This window comes from Caretta caretta, chromosome 1 (assembly GCF_965140235.1).
Source record: "Caretta caretta isolate rCarCar2 chromosome 1, rCarCar1.hap1, whole genome shotgun sequence".
Classification (NCBI taxonomy): domain Eukaryota; kingdom Metazoa; phylum Chordata; order Testudines; family Cheloniidae; genus Caretta; species Caretta caretta.
The window spans coordinates 134,924,931-134,950,828 of record NC_134206.1 but is presented as its reverse complement, the minus strand read 5'-3'; the positions used below and the strand labels follow the sequence as shown (position 1 = coordinate 134,950,828).

At 39.6% G+C, this 25,898-nt stretch overlaps 1 protein-coding gene across 4 annotated transcripts in view; it reads right to left on the bottom strand.

Moving 5' to 3' along the window:
- Positions 1-8,426: 8,426 nt before the first annotated feature.
- The window catches only part of MSL3 (MSL complex subunit 3), a 39,043-nt gene continuing 21,571 nt past the window's right edge, over positions 8,427-25,898 (bottom strand). For 3 of the 4 annotated variants that reach the window (XM_048860674.2, XM_048860699.2, XM_048860689.2), the window contains one exon: positions 8,427-10,933. In XM_048860674.2, the coding sequence (XP_048716631.1) occupies positions 10,834-10,933 (100 nt within the window). In that variant the 3' untranslated portion in view covers positions 8,427-10,833. Of the gene's footprint in view, positions 10,934-21,926; positions 25,854-25,898 lie in introns of those variants that run through there. The other variant, XM_048860680.2, reaches the window with a different exon arrangement.

Sequence of the window (25,898 nt, the reverse complement as noted above, 5' to 3'; positions counted from 1 at the left end):
AATACAACCGCACTTGCCAATGTAACATTTTCCATCTAACATTTTTCTTTAATTTTTACAGGCTACTGATTAAAGAGTATTCTACCATTATATTGTGGGTTGTGCATTTAATAATAAACAAAATTACATACAAGTTTATTGGGAGGCATTTTTAAAAACGGGAAGGGGAGGGAGCTAAATTTGGCCTCTAACTCTGCATTTAGAAACCTTAAAGAAAGAGCCTGATTTTCAGAAGTTTTGCGTACCCAGCAAACTGCTTCTTCCCCAGGGATCCTGAGTGAGTTCCCTACCCCAGGTGCAGCATGGTTAATTTGCATGCCACATTCACCAAGAGATGTGAAACAAGCCAATAGTCTTAAACAGAAAACTGCTCAATCGTTTTGAAAACTTACATGGACTTCTAAAGTGATGTAGCTTTCTTCTGACCCCAGTGGTCTTCCTCATTAGGAAAGGATTAGAAAGCCATGGGGAAAACATGTAAAAAAATGACCGTAACATACAAACAGGAAGTGGAAAAGAAAATATTATGCTAATGAGAGACAGAACAAAATTTCCCCAAAACAGTGCTTTGCATAAAAAATAAACAGAGATCATGTTTTAATAGTTCGGGTTTAAGGAGAACCTTTTGAATGTGTGTCCATGGCACATTATGTAATAGCACCCCAACCCGTATAATGCAACGGCCATGGCAGCGGGAGCAGCCGTGTGTGTGCACTATCCTGTTTTCCCCTCTGAAAATAGAGGAGTGTGTTGCAGGAACAATTTTTATTTCATATAACACCCTCTATTTCTTTAAAGAAAGATACCGCAAGCTCCTTTGTCTCATCCATCAATACGTTCCCACCCCAGCACTGAAAGGGGCCACTTTCAGGGAGTAACTCATTCTGTGCCAGATCAGTTCTTGGCCTCCATGCTTCAACTGTCAAGTAGGGTTGGGGGGGATGGGACGGGACAGGAAGGGTGCTTTTTTTTGGTCTTAATGCCTTGCCACAGTTTGTACATGCACTTCAGTTCTTTCACTGCTTGCTACCAGTTTCATTTGGAAAAGTATCTAGATATCTATTGTACCCATGTCACCCCCCACACACCCACATCACAGTGACCAAGCACTTCACAATTTTTAGAAATACCCCTGTGAGGTAGGGAAGTGTAGTTATCCCCCCTTTACAGATGGACTGAGGCACAGAGAGAGATTGAGTGACTTGCCCAAGGAATAGTCAGTGGTTTTCCCTGTCAGCTGGTTTCTTGTAAAGTGACAATATTTCATGGATCACAATAATCTCAAAAGCTTTAGATGGCTTTGATCTACTCTTTGTGCACAATCTATTGTACATTCCTAAGCCCCTAACATCTGCCACATACATCAATGAGGAGGATTTCTCCTGCTCATATTTATCTGCAATATCATTTGTTTTCAGAAAATTTGGAAGCACAGCAACCTTCTCCTCTGGTTTTGTGCAAAGTCCTTCCCCACAATGAGGGATTCAGGTTGTTCCATTTGCTCCTTTTGCCAGAGTTGAATTGATTTTGATGCAGTTTTCAACAGGAAGGTTTGAGGTATAGTCTCCTTGGTCACTTCCAGAGAGAGACAGAGGAACGCCAAGACACAAATTGAAAACCTGACATGACCATATGAAAATGGACATTTCAACACAATTCTGTTTTGTGAAAAGATTTGTCTTTCACTCCAATGTAGCATGGAAACAAATTACAAAAGTTGTCACTTACTTTAATTGTTGTCCTCCAGCCACCTCTACTTCTGAGGAAAAAAAGAGTGTGACACACAAGATTGCTGTTAAAGCCTGAGCTGAATTATCTGGCCTATTATATGACATGAGGCAGAGTTATAGAAAACGTATTCTTGTCAGCTGGCAAAAGCAGTAATCTATCGACTCCAGTGGCTACTTACATTAGTGTTATCTTAGCTTACAAAATTGCCTTGCATTTCTCAAAAATCTCCGTGTTTCTCATTTCTCTAAGTTGGATTAACACATTCCATAGTTTGTCTCTAACAAGCACTTCCTTTGTAATCACTCGCTATATGGTAGCATCTGTGAATCTGATTAATGTACAGTTTTTACTTCTGTTATTATTCTAGATCATATAAGAAGAAATTTAACAATACTAGTTCCAATACAGATCCTTGCTGAGCCCCACTTTGCTATTTTACCATTTATAGTTGTTCTCTATTTATTGTGGTTCAGCCAATTTTGTATTAACACCACAATTATGTTTATTCAAACAATATCATTTAACTTAATTAATTAGACTCATGTGGTAACCCATTGAACCTTTACAGAAATCTAGCTAGGTTATGTCCATTATCTACTGAAATTGTAAAGAAAGCAATTAAGTTTGGCACATACTGTTTATGAACTCATGTTGCCTACAACTTGTCAACTTATGTGCCTCCAAGTACCTATACCATGATTACCTTACTACTTATTTAAGCATGACACAGTAACGAGAGCTTAGTCTCATTGGTTGGAAATATTTTTGAGCTCCCAAATTAGTCTTCTAAATAAATGTTTTAATTAAAAACAGTGACACAGAGCTCAGGTTCAGCATGACAACGTGTGTTAATTATTGACTCATGATAATGACAACTGCATGCTTTTGCATATTTAAACAGATATGCACACAGATCAATTTTGCTAACAGAAGAAATCTTATACTTTATTTCTCATCTTATCTGTTTCCAAATTAGGAAGGAGAGAGAAATGTCAGCATCTGCATGTTCGTGATGTATTATAAAAGCTTGAAACAGAAGTAGTAACTTATCGACAGCTCTTAAGATTAAGTAATAAAACAAATTCACTTCACCTCAAAGCTTCTGGCCAGACATCCGCCCCTCCGTTATTCTAAACATAAAAAGTATTCCTATCATAGCTGACAGACATTAAGATATCAACATTAAGCTGTACACCATAGGTTGACCAGATATCTTTTTTCCATTCAAATATTATTATATCAAAATAGAATTTTTGTCTCTGTCAAGGTGGAGGGATGCTGTATAATTACTAATGTGTGACTGCACAAATCAATTAGGCAATATCTTATAATAAAACTAATCTATTTGTGTTCATCATTATGCTGTTATTTCTCAATAACCACACAGTATGTAAATCTTTGTACTCTAACTGGATAACCATTACAGCCAGAATACTTGGATTTGCACATTTTGCAAGTATTTCTTTTCTGATTGGCTACTGCATTTTCTCTTGTCCAAATGATTCCTGTACTCATAACTGTCAAGCTACTTGCCAGCAACAAAAACACTGCCGGCTGTAGTGCTTCAGTACAGACTCTCCCTACAGCACAGGGGGAGGTTCTCCCATTGCTATAGTTAATGCACCGAGCTAGCAGGTGGTAGCTAGGCTGACAGAATTCTTCCATCAACCCACACCAGAGGTTAGATCAGCTTAACTATCTGAGTCAGCAGTGTGGATATAGCACAGCCCTCAGTGACACAGCTAAGTCAACCTATGTTTTTAATGTAGGCTTGGCCTAGTCAACTTCATAGAATATCATGGTTGGAAGAGACCTCAGGAGGTCATCTAGTCCAACCCCCTGCTCAAAGCAGGACCAACACCAACTAAATCATCCCAGCCAGGGCTTTGTCAAGCCAGGCCTTAAAAACCTCTAAAGATGGAGCTTCCACCATTCCAGGGCTTCACCACCCTGGATAACCCATTCCAGGGCTTCACTACCCTCCCAGTGAAATAGTGTTTCTTAAGATCCAACCTAGACCTCCCCCCACTGCAACTTGAGACCATTGCTCCTTGTTCTGTCATCTGCCACCACTGAGAACAGCCAAGCTCCATCCTCTTTGGAACCCCCCTTCAAGTAGTTCAAGGCTGCTATCAAATCCCCCCTCACCCTTCATTTCTGCAGACTAAATAAGCCCAGTTCCCTCAGCCTCTCCTCATAAGTCATGTGCCCCAGGCCCCTGATCATTTTCGTTACCCTCCACTGGACACTCTCCAATATGCCATTAGCCTTCTTGGCAACAAGGGCACACTGCTGACTCATATCCAGTTTCTCGTCCACTTCATTGAATCACTGGTCCTTTTCTGCAGAACTGCTGCTTAGCCCGTCGGGCCCCAGCCTGTAGCAGTGCATGAGATTCTTCCGTCCTAAGTGCAGGACTCTGCACTTGTCCTCATCAGACTTCTTTTGGCCCAATCCTCCAATTTGTCTAGGTCACTCTGGATCCCTACCCTCCAGTGTATCTACCTCTCCCCTCAGCTTAGAGTCATCTGCAAATTTGCTGAGGGTGCAATTCAGCCCATCATCCAGATCATTAATAAAGATGTTGAACAAAACCAGCCCCAAGACCGACCCCTGGGGTACTCCGCTCGATACTGGCTGCCAACTAGACATCGAGCCGTTGATCACTACACCCTTACATTCTTCAACTAAAGCAGAAAAAAAACACTTCATGTTATGTGACTTGAAAAAAATAACTACCCCAAAATTCATGAAAATGGGGTTCTCATATTGGTGAGAGGGAAATTGTTTTATAACCTTGACCGGATTTCCAGCCTCTCTCTTATACTTCCCACTCTAGAAATTACCATGGCTTGTGGTGTTACAATACATATGGAGAATCTGAGCTCCCTCCCAATTCTGCCTTAAAACAAAGGCAAGGAAATAAGAGAGGTCCAAAAGTTGTTTTGGTTCTCAAATTGTGGGTCGGGACCACAAAGTGGTCATGACCCCATTTTAATGGGGTTGCCAGGGACAGCATTACTTAATGGGACCCAGGGCTGAAGCTGAAGCCTGAGCTCCACCCTGACCCAGGGCTCAGGCTCCAGCCCCCTCCCCTCAACCCGGGATCATGTGGTAATTTTGCTGACACAAGGGGTTGTGATTCAATGAAGTTTGAGAACCCCTATGTTAAACTATTATTGTTCAAAAAACTAGGTTAAACCATTTCCTTTTCAATGCTTGAACAGCCCCTTTGGAAACAATCTTCCTTCATTTACAGTTTGAATCCTTCACCTCCATTTTCACAGTAATAAAAACATCTACCAGTTTGATGGGACTTGGAATTCATTTCCCTTTACTGAACCCCAAACTGATTATTGCCTATGAAAGAGGCAGTACTCTTTAATTATTGACACAAGCACACAGATTGAACACCATTTGGTGTTCAATTTAATCCTCTATTAGGAAGCCCAAATCTCAGGTGGAAACTCTAATCTTCCTCTGCACTTTTGTTAGAATAACAGCAGTTTTCCCCATCCCAGAAAAATATCTTGTTCTAATGGGTGATTCTTACATTTTGTCAGAAGCAGCAGGGATACCTCCAGCATCTCCAAATCTTTTACGTGTGGGGTTTGCAGATGTGGTCACTGCATTACTGAACAGTGCAGGGCCCCTTCCCTAGCATTTTTACAGGCATAGTTAGTGAAGTCTTCATCAATCTTTCTTCCCCCTCATATGTAGATATAATTTACACTTCCTTTTGACTCACTTGTTCAGTTTCCTCATCTTGGCTGCCACGATTTCCTCATCTTCTCCAGCTGACATACAAGCCCTGAATGAACTTGGCTTCTACGGGCATGTCTACACTGCATCTGGGAGGAAGCCCCCAGATCAGCAGCTTATGTCCAGTCCAGATCAGCAGCTTATGTAAATAGCTCTGTAAATGGTGCTTTAATGTTGCAGCTCGGGCCAGAGCTTGGGCTCCCAAGCTCACCTCTTCCCCAGGCTTCACAGCCCAAGCCATAATGTCCACACTACTATTTTTAAGCATGCTAGCTTGAACCCTTCTAGTGCAAGTCAACCTACCAGGGCTGGGAGACTTCTCCCAGCTGCAGTATAGACATACCCTAAGAAAGCTGTACTGGTGTTTTGACATTTGCTGGCACTGACTACTTCTGTTACTTGCAGCAGTTTCAACCCCAATTTAAAAAAATCTTTAAACAGCCAGAAAACATTATTTAGGGACAGGGACCATCGTAAAAAAAAAGGGGGGGGCAGTCAAGATCTTTGGTACAAAGTGTAAATTTCACATGAATTTCAGCACAATGTGAATATGGTGATGAGTTCCTTTTCACCTTCATAAAGACCGGAACTACATTTGTCCTTCCCCAAATCACTGATGTTATCTGTGCTTAATAATAAAAATGCCCATTTGTTGTACAGCAGTCTTCAATAGTTTTTGAATCATATGAACCCTTGGCTATATCTTCTATCCCAGCCGATAATAAAATAATAGTCTTTGTATTTTTCTCACTAGCATCTTAACCCTTTCCATTACTCACTAATTAGCATTTAATACATTTATTTGTCTGAAGTTAGTGATGTTGGCTATATTGGGTCCAATAGCTGGCTTTCATCCCTTTTGTGCTAAAATTAGGGCCATTCTATTATTGGTGCATGGGGGCATGTGGGTAAAAAAAGACAGCAGAGTAGCCCTTTTCCCATCCTCCAGTGTTTTTGCGTAGAAGGCAATGTGGCTGTGTGCGCTCCCTAAGCACAAGGGGATACTACTGCCAGCGCTTAGCAGTGCCACAGAAGGTGGATCTGGATTGGCTGGAGACATCGAATCTTCCACATTGGCAAGAACAATGAAACTGGTTCTGGGGAAGGAATTACTAACTACATCTTTCCTAATGGTTTGGAAGGAGCTGCCATACAGCATGCTCCTCAACCCAGCATCTTTGAAGACATTTATACTTGCCATCTGGCCAAAATGCTTCCAGACAAGCTTTCAAGCCACACAGAGCCGCTTCTTCCTGCAAACAATAAATTACCCAAATAAATTACCCAGTTATTTGCATAGACAAAATTGGCAAATATTATGCTTCTTCCATGTTCTGGGCATTTTTTTTTCTTTTTAGCTTTTGTCCTCCATTTAGAGACGTCATCTTTTTGGTTGTTCTTGTTTAGTAATATGGTGATGCACATGGACATCTGTAATAACAAGTTTGGTGCAAGGGCAGAGGAGGGATTTATAATCAATGGGGCTCTAACTTACAGAGGATCCAAATATCATTAGCCACAAGCAACTATAGTGCCTCAAGTCAGCTTGCACTGTTGCTAATACATAGTGTGCGCTTGATCCGTGATAGAAAGAACAAGTTAGTTCCTGTCTCTTCTGGGTTCAGTAATAAAGAGGATTAAGACAATATCAGTTGGTAACTTTTTTCCCCTTATTCTTATGATAAGCAAAAGAAATTGAAACATTCAGGAGGGGGTCAGGAGCAATATGAACAACGTCACCACTATATCAGTAATTCAAGAGTGTCACAATGTCATCTTGTTTGTTTCTTTCTTTCTAAAGAAGTGTAATTTCGTGCTGATACACTATTTACCTTGACATTAATATTCATTGCAAGCAAACTTAAAGTCATAAAAATGTATTATTTGCTCCATAAACTATAGATATATCCTTTTGGCATAGGTAGGCCATTTTATAAAGTACAATTTTGTCTAAGCAACTACTTCTTACCTGAAAAACACTCCTATTGGAAGCAGAGTTATGTCTCACATCTGTTTGCATCAGAAAAACTGCGAAGTGTGTGTTGAATGTAATGGCATCCTGCAACAATGCAGTGTTGACAACTCACAATTTTATTGCCAATCTTCTGATACTTTCCTAAAGTCCCAGCTCTTGGAGGCCTGTGATTAGCTGAAAATCTCAGCTCTTATTTAAAAAAAAAAGGGGGGGGAGGGAGTTTTCTAACTCATAGTGGCAGTGAAAAGCATAAAAACTTGACCCATGTATGCTTTAGAGACCCAAAAACAGAAGGTAAACATGATTTGTAAGCCAATCTCATGACTTTTGGGGGCATAACTCATGATTTCAGAATGACTGGGGTTAGCAATACTGCATATATACTGTGTGCGTCATATCATCCGTCAGTGAATAAAATCCTTACAAAAAATCCAATTAGTTGCTGTTTATATCAATTGTACATTTCAAAAAATTTTATTAAAAACGGCAGATGTTTAATGCCAGAGTAATTAGATAACTGTGCACTAGTGACTTACTCACAGTAAAAAGTATAAAAATCCATATTAAACTTTGATTAAAAAAACAAACAAACAATTAGTAAAAACTACCTCCTACTCAGCCACACACGTGAGATCTAAGCATAACCAAAGTATTTCTGTTGGGAGGATTTTCTTTTTAAAAACAAGCAGCCTACAAAACATATTACAAGTAACCAAAATGCTCTCTAACCTTCACCTATAGCAGCTTCTTCAGTACCACTATAATTAAACCATAGGTATGAAAAGATAGCCTGCAAGTCTCTCTGCTCCCTTTGAGGAATCTGGTAATGTGGCAAATAGTCCTCATAAATGGACAAGTCACATATTGCTCCAGATGAAGACATTTTGTAGGAAGATTTGCAGGTTGCCTTTAGTGTTATACTCAACACAAATCAATGAATACTTCGACCAGGCTCTCACATGTTGCAGCAGATTTATAGGATGCAAAAGAAGTGGCTACTCATGAAAATGAGTTGCTCATACAACTGGTTTGAACCAGGCACAATGCATGCAGATACTACCTATGCTGCTTCTCAAATCACTGAGATAACTGAATACAGACATTAATAAATAATTATGGCATGCACAAAATGTCACTGTTACAGTTAAAACATAACCATGCAATAAGATTTAAATTCTACTCTCGATCTGCCCTCTTATTCTTAGGCATTGATAGGGAAAAAAGATTTGACCTATCATATGCACTGCAATACTCTGCCACAATGGAAAGGATTAAGGATGGAGTTTCAGCAATATTCTAAGCTTAATATCTTGTTAGACATTAATATTTGAATGGTATTTTTTACCTGCTGTATCAAGTTTATGACAGGAGTGTCCCATATTAAAGAGGATTGTGAGCTTGTACTACAGATTCAGAATCTCTACAGTTTTGGAATGGAGACTATAGCCTGGGAAACTTGGTAGTACAGGAATACAATTAAAAAATAGCACCACTAAATGAACCTTTAGAAATAAGGGTCTCCAAATCTCATTTTGGTATGGATCCAAAATGAGTGTAGCTATGCTGACGTTAAGTCTATGTAGAAGTTTTTCTTTTGCAGAGTCTCATTCACTAAAACCAAAGTCATCTCTAGCTTTTCAGTTCAAAGGCTTTACATGCCATTCCACTCTTGACAAGTGACATTAATTGGTAATGCAGTGCTGTTGTAGCTGTGTTCGTCCCAGGATATTGGACACACAAGTTGTAATATGTGAGTAATTGGACACACAAGTTGTAATATGTGAGTAAGGGTGAGGTAATATCTTTAATTGGCCCAACTTCTGTTGGGGTGAGAAAGAAGCTTTCAAGCTTACACCAAGCTCTTTCTTCAGATCTGGGTTACTCCTTACAGAATATATTTGTGATTTACATGTAAAGAGATGGTTTTACTTACTCCAAGACCTGCAAGTTCAAGTGGGTTCTTTTTGGCTCCAGAATCACAGGCAATCGTTCTGTAATTGAGGTACTTCAAGGGAATAAGGACTGACCAGTGATTGGTGCACTAGCCCAGGACTTGGGAGACCTTGGGTCAATTTTGTGCTCAGGTTTCTTGTGTTTTGGGGCAAGTCACTTGCCTCTCTGTGCTTCAGATTCCCCATCTCCAAGATGGGGATAACAGCACTTCTCTACCTCACAGGGGTGTTGTAAGGATAAATACGTTAATGATTGTAGGCACTCACAGTAACGGAAGTACCCAAGATAAACAGAATTGGTTTAGTTAATTCTGCCCAAATATGTATTGTCAGAGGGATAACAGAATCCAGCTCATTCTCACACAGCTACATGAGTTTTGCAGTGCTAAAGAGAGTAAAATTTGTCAGTATAAATCTAAGATGTGCCTCTGGTTTAAATGACAGACAGCAGAATTGTACAATAAAAAGGTGCCATTTTTACAGTCCACCCCTCATTCTCTACATAATAATATTTAGTGAAAATATACTATGAAAACCCAAACAAAACTCCATTTTTGAGATCATCCACCCAAATATCACACCTTCAATTACCAACCAGTTTCTTTATTAAGAAAAAAGTTTGTCAAAAGTAATTGCTGTCACTTTATTCACTCTATGCTTCCTCTGTGAGAACCTGTTAGAACATCCTGTTCTTTGATGCCTTTAGGAATCATTCAGACATGGATAAGACGAATCACGGGTGAGGTCTGCACTCGTAACAGTGGCAACCTACTATGGGTAAGAAACAGATACCTTTTTAAAAGAAAAAGCAAGCAACATTTTTCACTTAAGCCACAGAAAACTACTTCCTTGACTCAGAGACCAGGACAATAAAATAGCTATGCAATTCCTCCTCTATATACAGCACTCTTTCCTGCCGTGACCGTTGCACAAAATGAAGTATGGGTTCTGTGTGTGAAACGAAATCCACTGGATGCCAGTTATGCATTCTCCTTACACGAGAGTGAAGCCAGTTCTACTTTTCATGCTGAAAACAGTTCACGTTAAAATGAAAGACAGCATGTGGTATTTGTTTTCATGAAAACGTCCCACTGCTAATGCACCTGCTTTCCCCCCCACCCTTCTTAATAAGAACTATATGCAGTCCTATGCATTAGAAATCAGTGCAGGGCTTCTTCTAGCAGTGCAGCTTACATGCAACACTTGGAGCAATTCAGAATGTAATCTTTGCACGGCTCTGAAACAAGACGTGGTCCATCTCTGCTAACGAATCCAGTAGTCATAGAAGCGACTCCTTTCTTCCTATCTGAAAAAGGCCATTCAAATTCCCTTTCATCTTCATCTCGTAGCTATGTGGCAAAGCAGCAATAACCATGGGCTACGTACAGTAGGATTTATTGTTCACTAAAAGCTTCAGTAGATTGCCCGAGGATTCTTGGTGCTGTAGTAAGCTTCACATGCAGCTACATAAGCAGACTCTGGGAAGAAGTCATCATGGTATTCTGCTAGAAACCTGAGAAGAAAGCACACAATAGATTAAAATCAGGCAAAGAACAAAAATACTTAGCTTTAAAGATGCAGTAAAATAGGCTGTACAATTCTCAAAGCGTTTTTTAAGCTTAACATAGCATATGCTGACGTACATAGTCCTTCCTGCACAAGTTTCAAAGTGTAAATGGTGCTAAAGTCTTACATACACGGTGAAGAACATAGCCTTTCCCCTCTAGACTTTCAAATCTAAAGGAGATGGAAGGAGTTTGCTCAAGCATCTCACACACAAAAAAAGCTGGGATAGAGGCTATGTATGGAAAATTTCAGTGCAAAACAAAAGTTTCAGGAAATAAGCATATGAAAACGAGGGGATACTGCAGAAATGTTTTTGCAACTTTACCTGTAGCAGACACCATATGAGCCTACTATGTAGTCTCACCCACATTTATTTAAAATGGAATCTGTAGCTCTAACAGTCATCTTATACCCTTGAAAGTAAGCATAATCCTATTTCTGTCCTCCTGTGAGCATTCAGTGCCCTCCTTCTTTCATGGATTCTTAATTCACACACACACTCACAGAGTCCCACCAATCCCACATAGGAATGTATTTAGGGCCAAGCGAGCCAGGCAATCACCTGGGGTGCCGGGCTAGGGGTGCAGTTTTTGTTGTTAGCGACAAAGGGAAAACAGGATGTTTGAAGTAAAACATTTCAGGTATTCCATATGTGGATTCAATTTTTACAATGTTCTGGACCTTTGTAGAATATCATGGAACCTTCCAGACTTTGTAGGAGGTTTGAGGAAAATGTAGTTCTCAAAGTGGTCAGCCGGGCCCTTGTGAGTATAAAAGGGTGGGGATTCGCCAATCAGTCAGCGAGATATAAAGAACGAACTGAAGTGAAGTGAGAGCCCAACTGCAATACTGCGAACCTTGTTTTGTTGTATAATTGTGAAAGCGTACTTGTGTTTTAAGACTTGAAGAGTTTAAGTAGCGATTAATAAAGGACATATTTAATGAGACGCCAGAGATATCTATCAAACCCCTATCTATGCAACAACATAACAGAAATACTGTTACTTCTTTTGTTATGCTTAACACGTAATGTTTGAGGACTTTCTAAGACTGCAGAACATAGACTTTTGCTCTCCCTAATATTGTTTGTTTTCCCTTGTAGGAAATGAAAGATGCCCCCGAAGAAGCCTTGAGGAGCTCAGTATAGGAAGGGAAAAGCTCAACTGCAATCCAGTTTGCAGCAAGGGGCAAATTTAATGGGAAAACATCTGAAGCAGAACATAGACCAGGCTTTAGGCAATACCGATTGTCCCAGTGCAGAAGAAATTGAGGAGCGAAGCATAAATAATGGAAGTCCTATTACTAAGGAATTAACAGATTTACCTGAAAATAAGAAATGAAAGATGAGCAAAGTGATGGAGAATTGTCCAGTTTTCCTGGCACTGTAAAGGAGAGTGATGATAAAGAAAAATCTGGTTTACATGAAAAGGAGAGAAACAATAATGAATCAGTCTCAGTGATGACAGAAAGAGCAGAGAAAAAACATGCACACCACAAATCAATACATCAGATCCTGCTTTATGGCCAGTGATCCTAAACTCTGCTGATAATGATTAGTACAATTTTGAATGGGCCAGGAAAAATCGAGAATATAACATTTCCAGCAAATGAGCAGAAGCAACACTTCTCTAAGTCACACTGCAAAAGAGTGCTTGAGAATGGTGAGAAACTGAATCGGTGTTAGCTACTCAAAATCAAAGGACAACACATTCTGTTTTTGTTACAAAATGATTGACAAGAATGCCAAGACACTGCTTGCACTTTCCGGTTACAATCACTGCCATAATTTAGTGGATTCTCTCAAGCAACATGAAAAGTCACCCGGCCATTTTACAGCTTACTCCAAATGGATGGAGGTCGAGTCCAGACTCAAGCTGAATAAATGCACATATGAAGAAAACCAGTGCAACATTAATGCAGATACCCAGCACTGGAGGAATGTGCTCAAGCATCTGATCTCAATTATCCTCTTCCTAGCAAAGAATAATCTGGCTTTCCAGGGCTCGCCACATAAATTGTTCACTGAGCATAATGGTAATTTCCTCAGTTTCGTAGAACTCCTGGGGAAATACGATGATGTTATGCGTGAGCACGTACCTAGAGTGTTTGTAAAGAAGCTATGGACCATTACTGCAGCAAAATTATTCAAAACAAATTGATTGACTTTATGGAAAGGAAGGTGTTTGATAACATATTGATGCAGCTCAGCAAAACGAAGTACTATGCCATAAAAATGGTCTGCATTCCTGATATTAGACCCAGTGGAAAGATGTTTACAATAAGATTTGTTGATGAGGAAGGCTGTAGCCAAGTAAACAAATGCTTTATCTGTTTCCGGTGCGTGGATGACTCTACTGGAAAAGACCTAGCAGAACTATGAATGTTCTAAATGAGAATAAAATAAAAGCTTCGGGACTGCCGTGGCCAAGGTTACAACAATGGCATGAACGTGAAAGGAAGAAACAGTAGCGTCCAGGCCAGGATCCTTGTGCTGAATCCAAGAGCTTTTGTGCCTTGTGGCTGCCATTCTCTCAACCTGGTTGTGCCAGATGTAGCATCATCGTCTTTAGATTCAGTATCTCTCTTCAGAGTACTGCAAAAGGATAAACATCCTGTTTTCAGCATCAACTATCAGGTGGAAGATCCTCACAGACAATGTTAGGTTTCAGAGTAGCAGCCGCGTTAGTCTGTATCCGTAAAAAGAATAGGAGTACTTGTGGCACCTTAGAGACTAACCAATTTATTCGAGCATAAGCTTTCGTGAGCTACAGCTCACTTTATCGGATGCATACAGTGGAAAATATAGTGGGGAGATTTTATATACAGAGAGAACATGAAACAATGGGTGTTCCCATACAGACTATAACAAGAGTGATCAGGAAAGGTGAGCTATTACCAGCAGGAGAGCGGGGGGGGGGGGGGAGGGGGGGAATTTCCTAGTGATAATCAAGGTGGGCCATTTCCAGCACTTTACAAGAACAGTAGGAGGGGAAATAAACAAGGAGAAATAGTTTTACTTTGTGTAATGACACATCCACTCCCAGTCTTTATTCAAGCCCAAGTTAATTGTATCCGGTTTGCAAATTATTTCCAATTCAGCAGTCTCTCGTTGGAGTCTGTTTTTGAAGTTCTTTTGTTGAAGAATTGCAACTTTTAGGACTGTAATCGAGTGACCGACTGGTTTTTGAATGTTCTAATTCTTGACGTCTGATTTGTATCCATTTATTCTTTTACGTAGAGAAGGTCCAGTTTGGCCAATGTACATGGCAGAGGGGCATTGCTGGCCAAACTGGACAGTCGCAAGTGGGGAGCGCAGCTTTTTGAAACTCATGCTCATTAAAACGTATCTTTGATCGACGATTGCTGACGAGAGACTGACATCGTTTGCTATTTTACCACTTGAAAATGCCACTGGCCAATCTTTGGATCTCTCCGACACTGTGCTTCAGTTTGTGAGGGCAAAGGTGAAAAAACAACCATTTGAACTAAAGGACTAGGGTTAACATTCTAAGGCCCACCGTAACACTATTTAATACTGGGGTCCACCCAATGTTGGTGCACTGTTCAATTTCTTGACGTTAGTACATTTCAATTATTCTTAAAATTTAAAAGTTTCTATAAGCTTAGAGGAAACAATTTTTTTTATTTGCTTATACATTGCATGATTAAATACAGATTTACAGATCCTAGCATGCAACTTTATCATCTTAAATGATAGGAATAAATCATGCATGCAAACAGTGCATCAAAGTCGTGAAATGGGCTACAACTGCAACAACAAATAAGGTACTCAAAAGTTTAACAAAAGAGGGAGGCACCGAAGACGTTCCTTGCTTGGGGTGTCATTTGGTCTAGGGCAGACCCTGATTCCACACACACTTGTTCCTTTGTAGACACGGCAGATCCACAGCCACATAATTTGGCATTTTTCCAAGATGCCACAAAATGCATCATTTTGTTGCAGTGGGGTGACATTTTGTTGTCTCCTTGTTCTGCTGCAACCTGCCTCTTGCTCTCCAGCTTTCCCCGTAAGGGGAAGTTAACTGGCTTACAGTGCAGATTCCCTTCACTCTTCCATGAAGCCATGCAAAAAAGGGGGTTGGGAGCCACAGCTGGAGCCCAGCTTTGATACAGAAACATTAGGGAAGCCCAAGCAGTGTAGGCTGGAGAGCTGAGCCCAAGAAGCAATGATGCAGCCACCAACGCTTGGGGAGAGGGCTGCTAAAACTGACACTCTCCCTTCTCTGGGACACATACAAGTGAAACCAGGGTTTGGGAACAGAGGAGTTTAGTAAAAAACAAAAAAAAAAACCCTCCTCCTCAAAAATAATCCCTGTAGAAAATAAATAAGTTTTATATCACTTAGTATTTTCAACTATTAGCCATACTTTGCACATTTGTGCATTGGTAGGTAAGGAATGGAAATTTGGTCCCATTGTGCTTGGCTGTTGGACGGGAGTTATCTGTTACAAGCCAGAATTCCAGTCAGTAAATTTAGTATAATAAATACTTCAGTATATACGATCTAGATATAAGTGGTATCAATGATGTTCAGCATATAATGTATCAAAAAAACTGTACATTTCTCCAACCTTATTCCTCACTAAGCTCCCTTAAATAAGTAATTTCTTTTGATCTTATATATTAAGAAATCTGAAGCAGCAAAGAATACTGAAAAAGAATATTCTACACATAAGGCAATGTAAACAGGAATACATTAATTACTAAAAGCTCAGATGCTTACCTTTCACTTTAAATAGAAACAGAATACAGCAACCATGGAAAGGTGTTCTCTACAACACTTCTCTCTACTTAAAACTTTATTCAGACCAGGGTATCAAACATGTTATTTCCTCTGGTTTTGCTTAAGCAAGACCACTACTTCAATATTTATAAAAATAAAATAATGGAAGCAATAAAAGATAGACATTTTATCTAGTGAACATCTTTGATTCATCATTATTTGTTTAGAGTGGGCTCTGCCATCCTATGAAGTTTCATTCAGTCTCACAGGTGTTAATTATAGAAAGTCAACAGTGTAGGCTGGCAGACCTTTATATTTGGCAGAAAAGGTCCCAATTTTAAATCTTGTTGATGGGCCAAGACAGGGGGCAGGGGGGACAATATGTTTCCATGTGATAGAATTGTGCCTTTGGGACAGGTAGAGGGGGGAATGGAGTTGCTTAGGAAGCTACATACAGAAAACTACATTAGAAGAATTCAAACTACCAAGTTAACTTAATTCTGGCATTATGTATTTGAGCAAGAGGGTTACAGGGGGGCGAGGGGGAAAGGATGTTCCTTTGTGTTTAAAGCAAGGATTCAATAGGCTCTGTCACAGATTCTGATGCTGAGCAAGACTATCATAATGCAGGTGTATAAAGGTCAAACTGAAGGGCAATCTTCATTCTGACATTTCCTAACTTATGAATACTGTGCACTCTGTTTTTAACTTAGTTTTTTATATGCAATATAATATGCACATTCTACTGGTTTCACACTGGTTCCTGCAAAAGCTATCAGGAGATTTTGCTCAGTACCTAACAAGCTAGCACAAAGCAGAAAGACACATATGATTAGGGGGCAGATAGATAGGATTGAAGACCTCTATGAAAATTACCCTCAGCTGAGGTTAAAAAATTATATTTAGTGGTTCAGCATAGTTATAGATGTATTATTACAGCTTTCTGTTCACAGAAATGACAATGGTTCCCTAGGTATCTGGTCCTAAAAGAATAAAAGGCGACTTCACAATCAAAGAAACTGAAGATCCATTTATATTCACTATAAAGTATTTTATAGTTCAGTATTTTGGCAGTTGCCAAGACGAATAAAAAGGAGTGGGAAAACTTTTATTGCTGAATAAAAGCTAATATAGAACCAGAATTTGATGCAGTAATCAAGATTTGAGTAATCTGTCTCCACCACACACCTTAGTTGATCACTAGAGAATGTAGTGCCACTCTGCTAAGTTTACCAGGCTGCACAACCAAAGACTTTATGCAACACTTAACAGAGGACATATGATGGCACTCCTTAAAAAAAAAAAAACCTATTTGAAGAGTCAACGAAAAACTCTCCTTGCTCCCACAGAAACTGTTTGTCATATGTAGTATGCACCTGTTTTATTTTAAGAAAACACTATAAAAAGCCTATCATAAATATAGTAGGGTTTTTAAAACAAGGAATGCTGAACGATAAAATACTAGTGGACTTGGCTACGCTTTGTCTCTGTCCCTGGGATAGGTGGGTTGAATAAAGAGTTGGAATGAAGCACTTAAGCAGAAATGAGCTAATAAGAGTCCCTCATTAACTCTAATTCTGAATTTATGAAAGAGCAATTAAGTTTGCAGTCCACAAACAAAACATGTGAACAAATTTCTAATGTAAGTGACATTCTCTTTGATCCCAGCACCAACAGGTGGATCCTAGGATGAAGTAATTTTAAATTACATTAATAAAATGGGAGCATCTGTGATGGGCATCAGTTTGGTTGAAATATTCCAGAGGGTAAAACTTAGGCTGTCTACACTACCGCGGTAAGTCAACCTACGCTACGCAACTCCAGCTACGTGAATAACTGATTCAGCCACATTTAGGTCCTGATTCAGGAAAGCTCTTAAGCATGTGATTAATTACTGTCCTAAATAGGTATACTTTCCTGAATCAGAGAGATTATTCACGAGAATAAAGCACTTCTCAACATGAGAAATGGCAACAGAACCAGGCTCCTGACAGGGTTCACATTTGTTAGATAACAACTTTTAACCAGCTCTTATCTCAGAATGTTTCAACTCACCTCATCTTCCCAGCTCAGTAGCAAACGTCTTTTCTTAAAATATATAAAATATTCTGTTAAATATTTATCAACTGAGTATCTAAAATCTGTAACCTTATCATACTTGCATGAAGCTTCTAGTAGCACAACCGCTTAACATTAATTGCACATTAGCACAGACTAGTGGACACACTTGACTACTACAATGAGTAACAAAATTACTTATTACTCGCAGAAATAGTATGGCTGCAGAATCCAGTGGACATTTTTTCGTAAATTCACATCTTCTGCAACAACTTTGATTTTCAACAGAAAATAACCACTCAAGACTTTTCTCATTGTCTCATCAGATTAAACTCCTGTATACTTCTGTCAAATATTGATCTGACTCCCTACGGAAAATATTCAAAGTATGAAAAGAAAAAATTTTTTACTGCCATAATGCAAAAGGTTTGAGACCAGCAGTACAGGAAGTGGGTCGCTTTAAAATATTTTTAAAAGAAAGTTTTAAGGGATGCAATGAAATAGCTGCCTACATGATTGACTGAGTTTTAATAAGAATATTAGCTTCTAACGGAAAAAGCTATTGACTACTAGGAAAGCACTTTCCTATAATCTGAAAAGCCACATGTTGGACTCGCAAAGATAAATTTTTTAGAAGTGTCATTTTAGGAACTAACATAATTTTCTCTAAATCCTAATGAATAAATAGTAGAAAAGTAGTGAAGAGAAATGGTGAATAGCTGTAGCCTTCTGGAAGCTGTTCAAGGACCTACATGAAACAAATAGATTTGACTGAAAGACCATTTCCACTAGAGAGGGGGTCCACAACATGGAAGACTAATTACAACTGGTACCCTTGGCTGACAGATACCAAGGATGTAGGAGGAAAGAACGTGAACATCCCTTTTCATTGAGAGGTGGCTGCGCTCGATCAGAATTATGGCAAATGGGTGCGGTAGTTCACACTAATACAGTACCATCTTTTATTATTTAAGCAGCAGATCGAGGTATGCTAGGTGCCTCATACGACACAGAAATCTGTGACACCTGCTCCAAAGAGTTTACAGCCCAATAGCACATTTTATTAAAAATAGACAAATTTACGTAATTGGGGAAAAACAAATTCTTACACTGTACCCGTGGTATCTGGCAGGAAGGCTTGAGGCAACTTTCGTAGGTGGTTCGTCCTATTGTACACTGTGACTAAAAGGAGTTCTTGTAACAACACCTACTATCTTAAACTCATTAAGTCAGAAAAGCTTTGAGCTGGGGGAGTTACACCCAGTGCCATTCCAGAACTACCAAAGTCCCAAGAGTGAGAATTCCTAGACACATGGATCTACTAAAGAAATTAAAATTTTCCCCTCATTAACTGTACTTATGTGGCAACAGCCTTCACATGTCAGAATAATGTTAAGCAAAATAATCCCATAATATCTGCCTTTCATAGGTTATGCTACCCTTCAGATGGTTATTGAAAAATAAAGTCTTACAGTAAATAATCTCATCTCTCTCAAGTCACCTCTTCTCCTGGTGCTGTGTATGACACGACCAATCTTACAGACCTAATTTCAGTGTCACCAAATATGCATGTACCTCTATGAGCCTAGTGGTAAAATCATACAAGTATAGGACTCGACGGGACCTCAATACGTAATCTGGTCCAGTCCCCCGCATTTAAGGCGGAACTAAGTAATAACTAGACTATTCCTTACGGGTGTTTGTCTAACCTGTTCTTAAAAACCTCCAATGATGGAAATTCCATAGCCTCCCTAGGCAATTTTTTTCAATGCTTAACTACCCTGACAGTTAGAAAGTTTTTCCTAATATACCACCTCAGCTTCAACTGCTGCAATTTAAGCCCATTGTTTCTTGTCCTATCCTCAGAGGTTAAGATCAATTTTTCACCCTCCTCCTTGTAACAACCTTTTATGTACTTGAAAACTTGTCCCTCCCCCTCAGTCTTCTCTTCTCAAGACGAAACAAACCCATCTTTTTCAGTCCTTCCTCACAGGTCATGTTTTCTATGCCTTTAATCATTCTTGTTGCTCTCTGGACTTTCTCCAATTTGTCCACATCTTTCCTGAAATGTGGTGCCGAGAACTGGACATGATACTCCAACTGAGGCCTTATCAGCACAGAGTACAGTGGAAGAATTATTTCTTATGTCTTGCTTACAAAACTCCTGCAGACACATCCCATAATGATGTTTGCCTTTTCTTTTTGCGCAACAGTGTTGACTCCTATTTAGTTTGTGATCCACTATGACCTCCAGATACCTTTCTGCAGTACTCTATCCCAGGCAGTCATTTCCCATTTTATATGTGTACACCTGACTGTTCCTAAGTGGAATACTTAGCATTTGTCCTTATTGAATTTCATCCTATTTACTCCAGACCATTTCTCCAGTTTGTCCAGATCATTTTGAATTACAATCCTATCCTCCACAGCACTTGCAACCCCTCCCAGCTCGGTATCGTTCTCAGACTTTATAACTGTACTCTCTATGCCATTATCTAAATCATTTATGAAAATATTGAAAAGAACCAGACCTAGGACAGATCTCTGCGGGACCCCATACTATATGCTCTTCCAGCTTAACTGATAACCACTGAAAACTACTCTCTGGGAATGATTTTCCAACCAGTCATGCATCCACCTTATAGTAGCTGTAGCTAAGCTATATTTCCCTAGTTTGTTCATGAGGCCATGCAAGACAGTACCAAAAGCTTTAGTAAAGTCAAAATATACCACATCTACCACTTCCCCGCATCGACAAGGATTGTTACCCTGTCAAAGAAAGCTATTAGGCTGGTTTGACATGGTTTGTTCTTGACAAATCCAGACTGATACTTATCACCTTATTATCTTGTAGGTGTCTGCAAAATTGATTGGTTAATTATTTGCTCCATTATCTTTCTTGGTACTGAAGTTAAGCTGACTGGTCTGTAACTCCCTGGGTTTTCCTTATTCCCCTTTTCATAGATTGGCACTATTTGCCCTCTTCCAGTCCTCTGGAATCTCCCCCATCCGCCATGACTTTTCTAAGATAACTGTTAACAGGTCAGATATCTCCTCAGTGAGCTCCTTGAGTATTCTAGGATGTAATTCATCAGGCCTGGGTGACTTGAAGACATCTAACTTGTCTAAGTAATTTTTAACTTGTTTTTGCCTATTTTAACCTCAGATCCTACTTAATTTTCACTGGCATTCACTATATTAGATGTCCAATTGCTACTAACCAAAAAAAAAAAAAAAGGAAAAAAGGTATTTAGCACTTCCACCATTTCCACATTTTCTGTTATTGTCTCCTCCCCCCTCCCCCCCACTGAGTAATGTGCCTACCCTGCCTTTGGTCTTCCTCTTGCTTCTAATGTATTCGTAGAATGTTTTCTTGTTAGCCTTTATGTCTCTAGCTAGTATAATTTCATTCTGTGGCTTGGCCTTTCTACTTTTGTCCCTACATGCTTACATTGTTTTTTTCCCATATTCATTCTTCATAATTTGACCTAGTTTCCACTTTTTGAAGGACCTGTTTTTGAGTTTCAAATTATTGAAAATCTCCTTGTTAAGCCAGGAGGCTCTCTCACCATACTTCCTATCTTCCCTATGGAGTGGGATAGTTTGCTCGTGTGTCAGTAATAATGTCTCTTTGAAAAACTGCCAAACTTTCTCCAACTGCTTTTCCCCTTTTACTTGTTTCCCATGGGATCTGACCTACCAAATCCCTGAGTTTGTTAAAGTCTGCCTTCTTGAAATATGTTATCTTTGTTGTGCTGTTTTCCCTCCTACCAGTCCTTAGAATCATGAACTCTACCGTTTCATGATCACTTTAACCCAAGCTGCCTAGAATCACAGAAGTGTAGGACTGGAAGGGATTACTGATAGAATACTCTCTCTATTATCACAACCAAGAAATGGCAAGTTAGGCACTAGCCTCAATGGCAACCCAGTTTTACCTTCTTACAGCAAGTGTTTTGAGCTGTTTAGGACTCAGGGTCAGTGTTCTCTCAAGTGCCAGTTTTAATTTGCAAAAAGTGTACTGTACTTAAAATTCATTTCTCAACAGTACATGAAGAAATGCTCACTATAGTCTATAAGACTGCTCTGCTGAGCACAATGGGTAAACTGTTCATTTAATGAAAAAACAAACAGTGTATATTTTCTATATTTCTTACTACAATATATTTATTCTGGAAAATTGAAATCAATCATGTCCAGAAACAATCTGACATTTGACTGAGAAGTATTACAGAGCAGTATCTCATTTATAACATCCACCAGGCTGTGAGCAAATGTAGTGTAAAATGAGCTTCCAGACAAAAGTGGTATATCAAAGAAAGTTTCTCAATTCAGGATAGACTGCAATAGCCCAAAGACTTAAGTGAAACTATAAATTTAAACGCTAAATTTATCTCTCTAAAATTCAGAGATTAAATCCCTGTCTACACTAGATATCAAAATGCTTAACTGATTTTTTTCTTAAATAAAATTTAAACATGGTTCATGCCAATAGTGTAATAGCAAACTACTTATGCCTGATCTATACTGGTTAGTTAAAAAGGGGTTTAGGAACACTGTTATATTGATATGGACAGCGTAGATCTCTTCCCTTCGATCAGCCACAAGTTAAAGAAAAAAAATGAGAGATCTTCAGCCTGCCATTCTGAACTGTCCAACTTCTCACCGAGACGTTCACTGAACTGTCCTCAGGTGAGTAGGCTGCTTGTCTCTAACAAACTCAGCTCCTATTTATTAAAGGCAAAATAAATCTCACTCAAAGTGCAGGGGAGAGGGAAAAGAGACTCCACACTGAACATCCACTAGTCATCTTCCTCTCCAAATGTGGAAGACTGCTAGCATATGCAATATGAGGAGAAAGCCAACATGAAGAGTTAAGTTCTCTTCACTCAATTTCTCCTTTGTTAAGGACTAATTTGACAATTTTAAAAATAGTTATTTTTACCTTTAAAATTAAGGTTCTGAAGTTCTGAGTTTTTGCAAATTATATTCTCTAGGGCAGTGGTCTCCAATCTTTTTATGCCCAAGATCACTTTTAAGGGCAACCTAGGATCTACTCCGCCTTTGCCCCTTCCCCGAGGCCTCTGCCCCTTCCTCAGAGCCCTGCCCTGCTCACTCCTCTCCCCTTTCCCCCCGCCACTCACTCTCTCCCACCCTCACTCACTTTCACCGGGCTGGGGTACAGGGTTGGGGTTCGGGTGCTGGCTCTGGGCTGGGGCCAAGGGGTTCACAGTGTAGGAGGGAGCTCTGGGTTGAGCCTGGGGCAGGGGTGCAGGAGGGGGTGAGGGGTGCAAGTTCCGGGAGGAAGCGTGGGTGCAGGAGGGGCTCCTGGCTGGGGCTAAGTGTTAGAGCCACAACCCTGTACCACCTCCTGCACCCCGAGAGGGGGGGTCAGGGCTGAGGCTTGGGGTATGGGGGGGGTTCCGGGTGCAGGAGGGGATATGGGGCTCTGGGAGGGGCTCAGGGCTGGTGCTTTCATGCAGGAGCAGCACGTGGAAGGAGACCCCTGACCTCCCACCCCTGGGGGCACACTGGCCGCTTCCAGGAGCGGCGTGGGACCCCTGCCCTAGCTGCAGCCCCACTGCACCACCAGAGATTGCGATCGACTGGGAAATCCTCTAGGATCGACCTGTCGATCACAATTGACCAGTTGGTGACCACTGCTCTAGGGAGAAAAATCCATTAAACTACTTTGGATTCTAAATATCCTTGCTGAATAGATGCTAGTATACCTGCTAAGAAAAGCAGTTTAATGGCTGGCTAATAAAGATAAAGGTCCTTCCTAGTGGGACAATTACAGCAAAAATTCAGAATCTATTTTACAAAAATTGTCAGAAATTCACATAAAACAGGAGTAAAAACCTCCTATAGCAAGAGCTACATTTAGGAAACTTTCCTTTAGAGGGGTCCACAAATTAAAAGCAAATATTTCCAACGGTCTACAGATTATAAAAATAGTAATTCAGCATAAGAGACGGAGAGAATTAAAAAGGCAGTAGTCTCCTTCATTTGGAAAGCACTTCACAAAAATTGTTTAGCAAGCACCATGAAACAATTAGTTTTCTTTAAAAACTTGTAACAGAGTACTGACTACAGTAATAAGAATAGAGTTTCATAGAAAGATAGTTGGAGGCCTTTTTCTAAGATTTTGAGTTACAATTTGAACGTGCCAGCAACTTGCTGATTCTAACCTCAACACATAGATTAAGATACATTGTGATAAAAGCTCCACCACATACGAAGGCCATAATCATTTCGTGCCTTAAAATATAATAAAACAAGTTAAAATGGAGTTGGATTGAGAGCCAAATGAAAGGATTTCCAGCAGCAATGTATTAAGTCAACTGAATAGCTTTAAAAATATAGGCTACTGCACCCTCAATATATAAAATTGGGAGTGCCTTTAAAAGCAGAATAATAGTAGGTAAGCCTTGAAAAATGAAAGCACTTTTTAGTGATGCCACGTTTGTTAAGGCAAATGTTTCAGGCTACCAGTAGTCTAGGGATGGCAGAAAGACGCTCTCACTACAAGACACAAATACACGTTTGATATCAATATAGTACCCAAACTTTTCAAATAAGGACATAGGGTCAAAGACATTGTTTTTAAAGATAAAAATAGTCAGGAGGTGCTTAGATACTTCCATGACTGAGACCATATATGGAAGACAGTGGAACAGAGGCACAGAAACTATGCAATATACGAGAGAGAGAGATCAAAGAAACACTAAGCTAGAAGCTCTGCTCACCATCACTACGAACCAACAAAAAGTTTATTTTTATAAGTTAAAACTTGAAATAGTTCAGCAACATCCATAATTAGGTGGTATGTTAGTGATTAAGAGTAGAAATTTCAGCATGATAATCTGATGGAAGTAAGACAGATATGGACTAAAGTGTCTGGCAAAATTCTAGACAGCCACTTGTAAAAGGCAATTTTCTCCCTCTCTGTAACTTGTTTGTAAAATACCTTTAAATTTTTTGCCCAATGGCAAGGATATGCAAAGAGATATTGTGCCTTGCCTGATAAGTATTTGTGATAATCTTTCAAGGCTACTATCTAACAAAATGCAGATTGTACATATTATGGAAGTGAGGAGTTGTCATCCAGACACAGGTAACTGAGGTACAGCAAGGTGATAATAGTCAATCCAAGCAAAAACAATATCCAAATGCTGAATAATGGTGATCCTGTTACAAGCATATTAGGGTGAGTAAATGTTGACTACTATTGGAAGGGCTTATCAAATAAAAATAAGTGATCAAAAACCTGTACCGTTCTCACCACAACTGTAAAGTTATACGCTTTAAAGTTACACTGTGGTATACTGTAACAATTAGGATTTGTTCTGTTTTCAATAATCAACACAGCAAGTCATTTCATATGTTAATAAACTACACAGACATAATAATCTTACACACCTTCTGATACATTAGTTCCACATAACCACTTTTCAGTGTGTGACTACTTTGAAGACACACACAAAGTGACATTAAAAGAGGTTTATTCATGTTCTTTCAATGCCTTCCTGACCAAGTACATTCAGTTTACAAGATTTTTATAGCTTCAACCTTGGGAAACTTGTGTTGGGACCTAAAATACAGGCTGGTTCTTTCCTTTTATTAAGTTAATATCTTTATCAAAGGTTCTGGGGACCGAATTTCTTCCCTCAGTTCTATCTGTGTAACTTCACTGTCTTCAGGTTATGACCTCAGTGCAAGCTGAGCATATGTACATTTATGTTAATTTATAAAATTTATCTCCAGGCCAAGACAGATGGGATGATAGATGTCTGGTGGTCAACAATAAAAGTTTTATGTGCTATAATTCTGAACCACTGTATGCCCATCACAGACTACAGATGAAAGTTCTGCTTCCCCCTTGAGCCAATCAATTATGGAAGCACCTTAACAAAAGTTATGGCAAAGTTTAAGGATGATAATTTGCTCTGGCAGTTACACCATATGGACTCAGTGACCTAAATTGTCAAGAATGACTAGTGATTTTTGCATTCCCAATCACATGCCTTACAGGAGTCTGATTTTCAATGGCACTCAGAACTTCCTGGGGAAAAAAGGAAAAAAAAAAAAACACGTCAGGCCTTTTAGG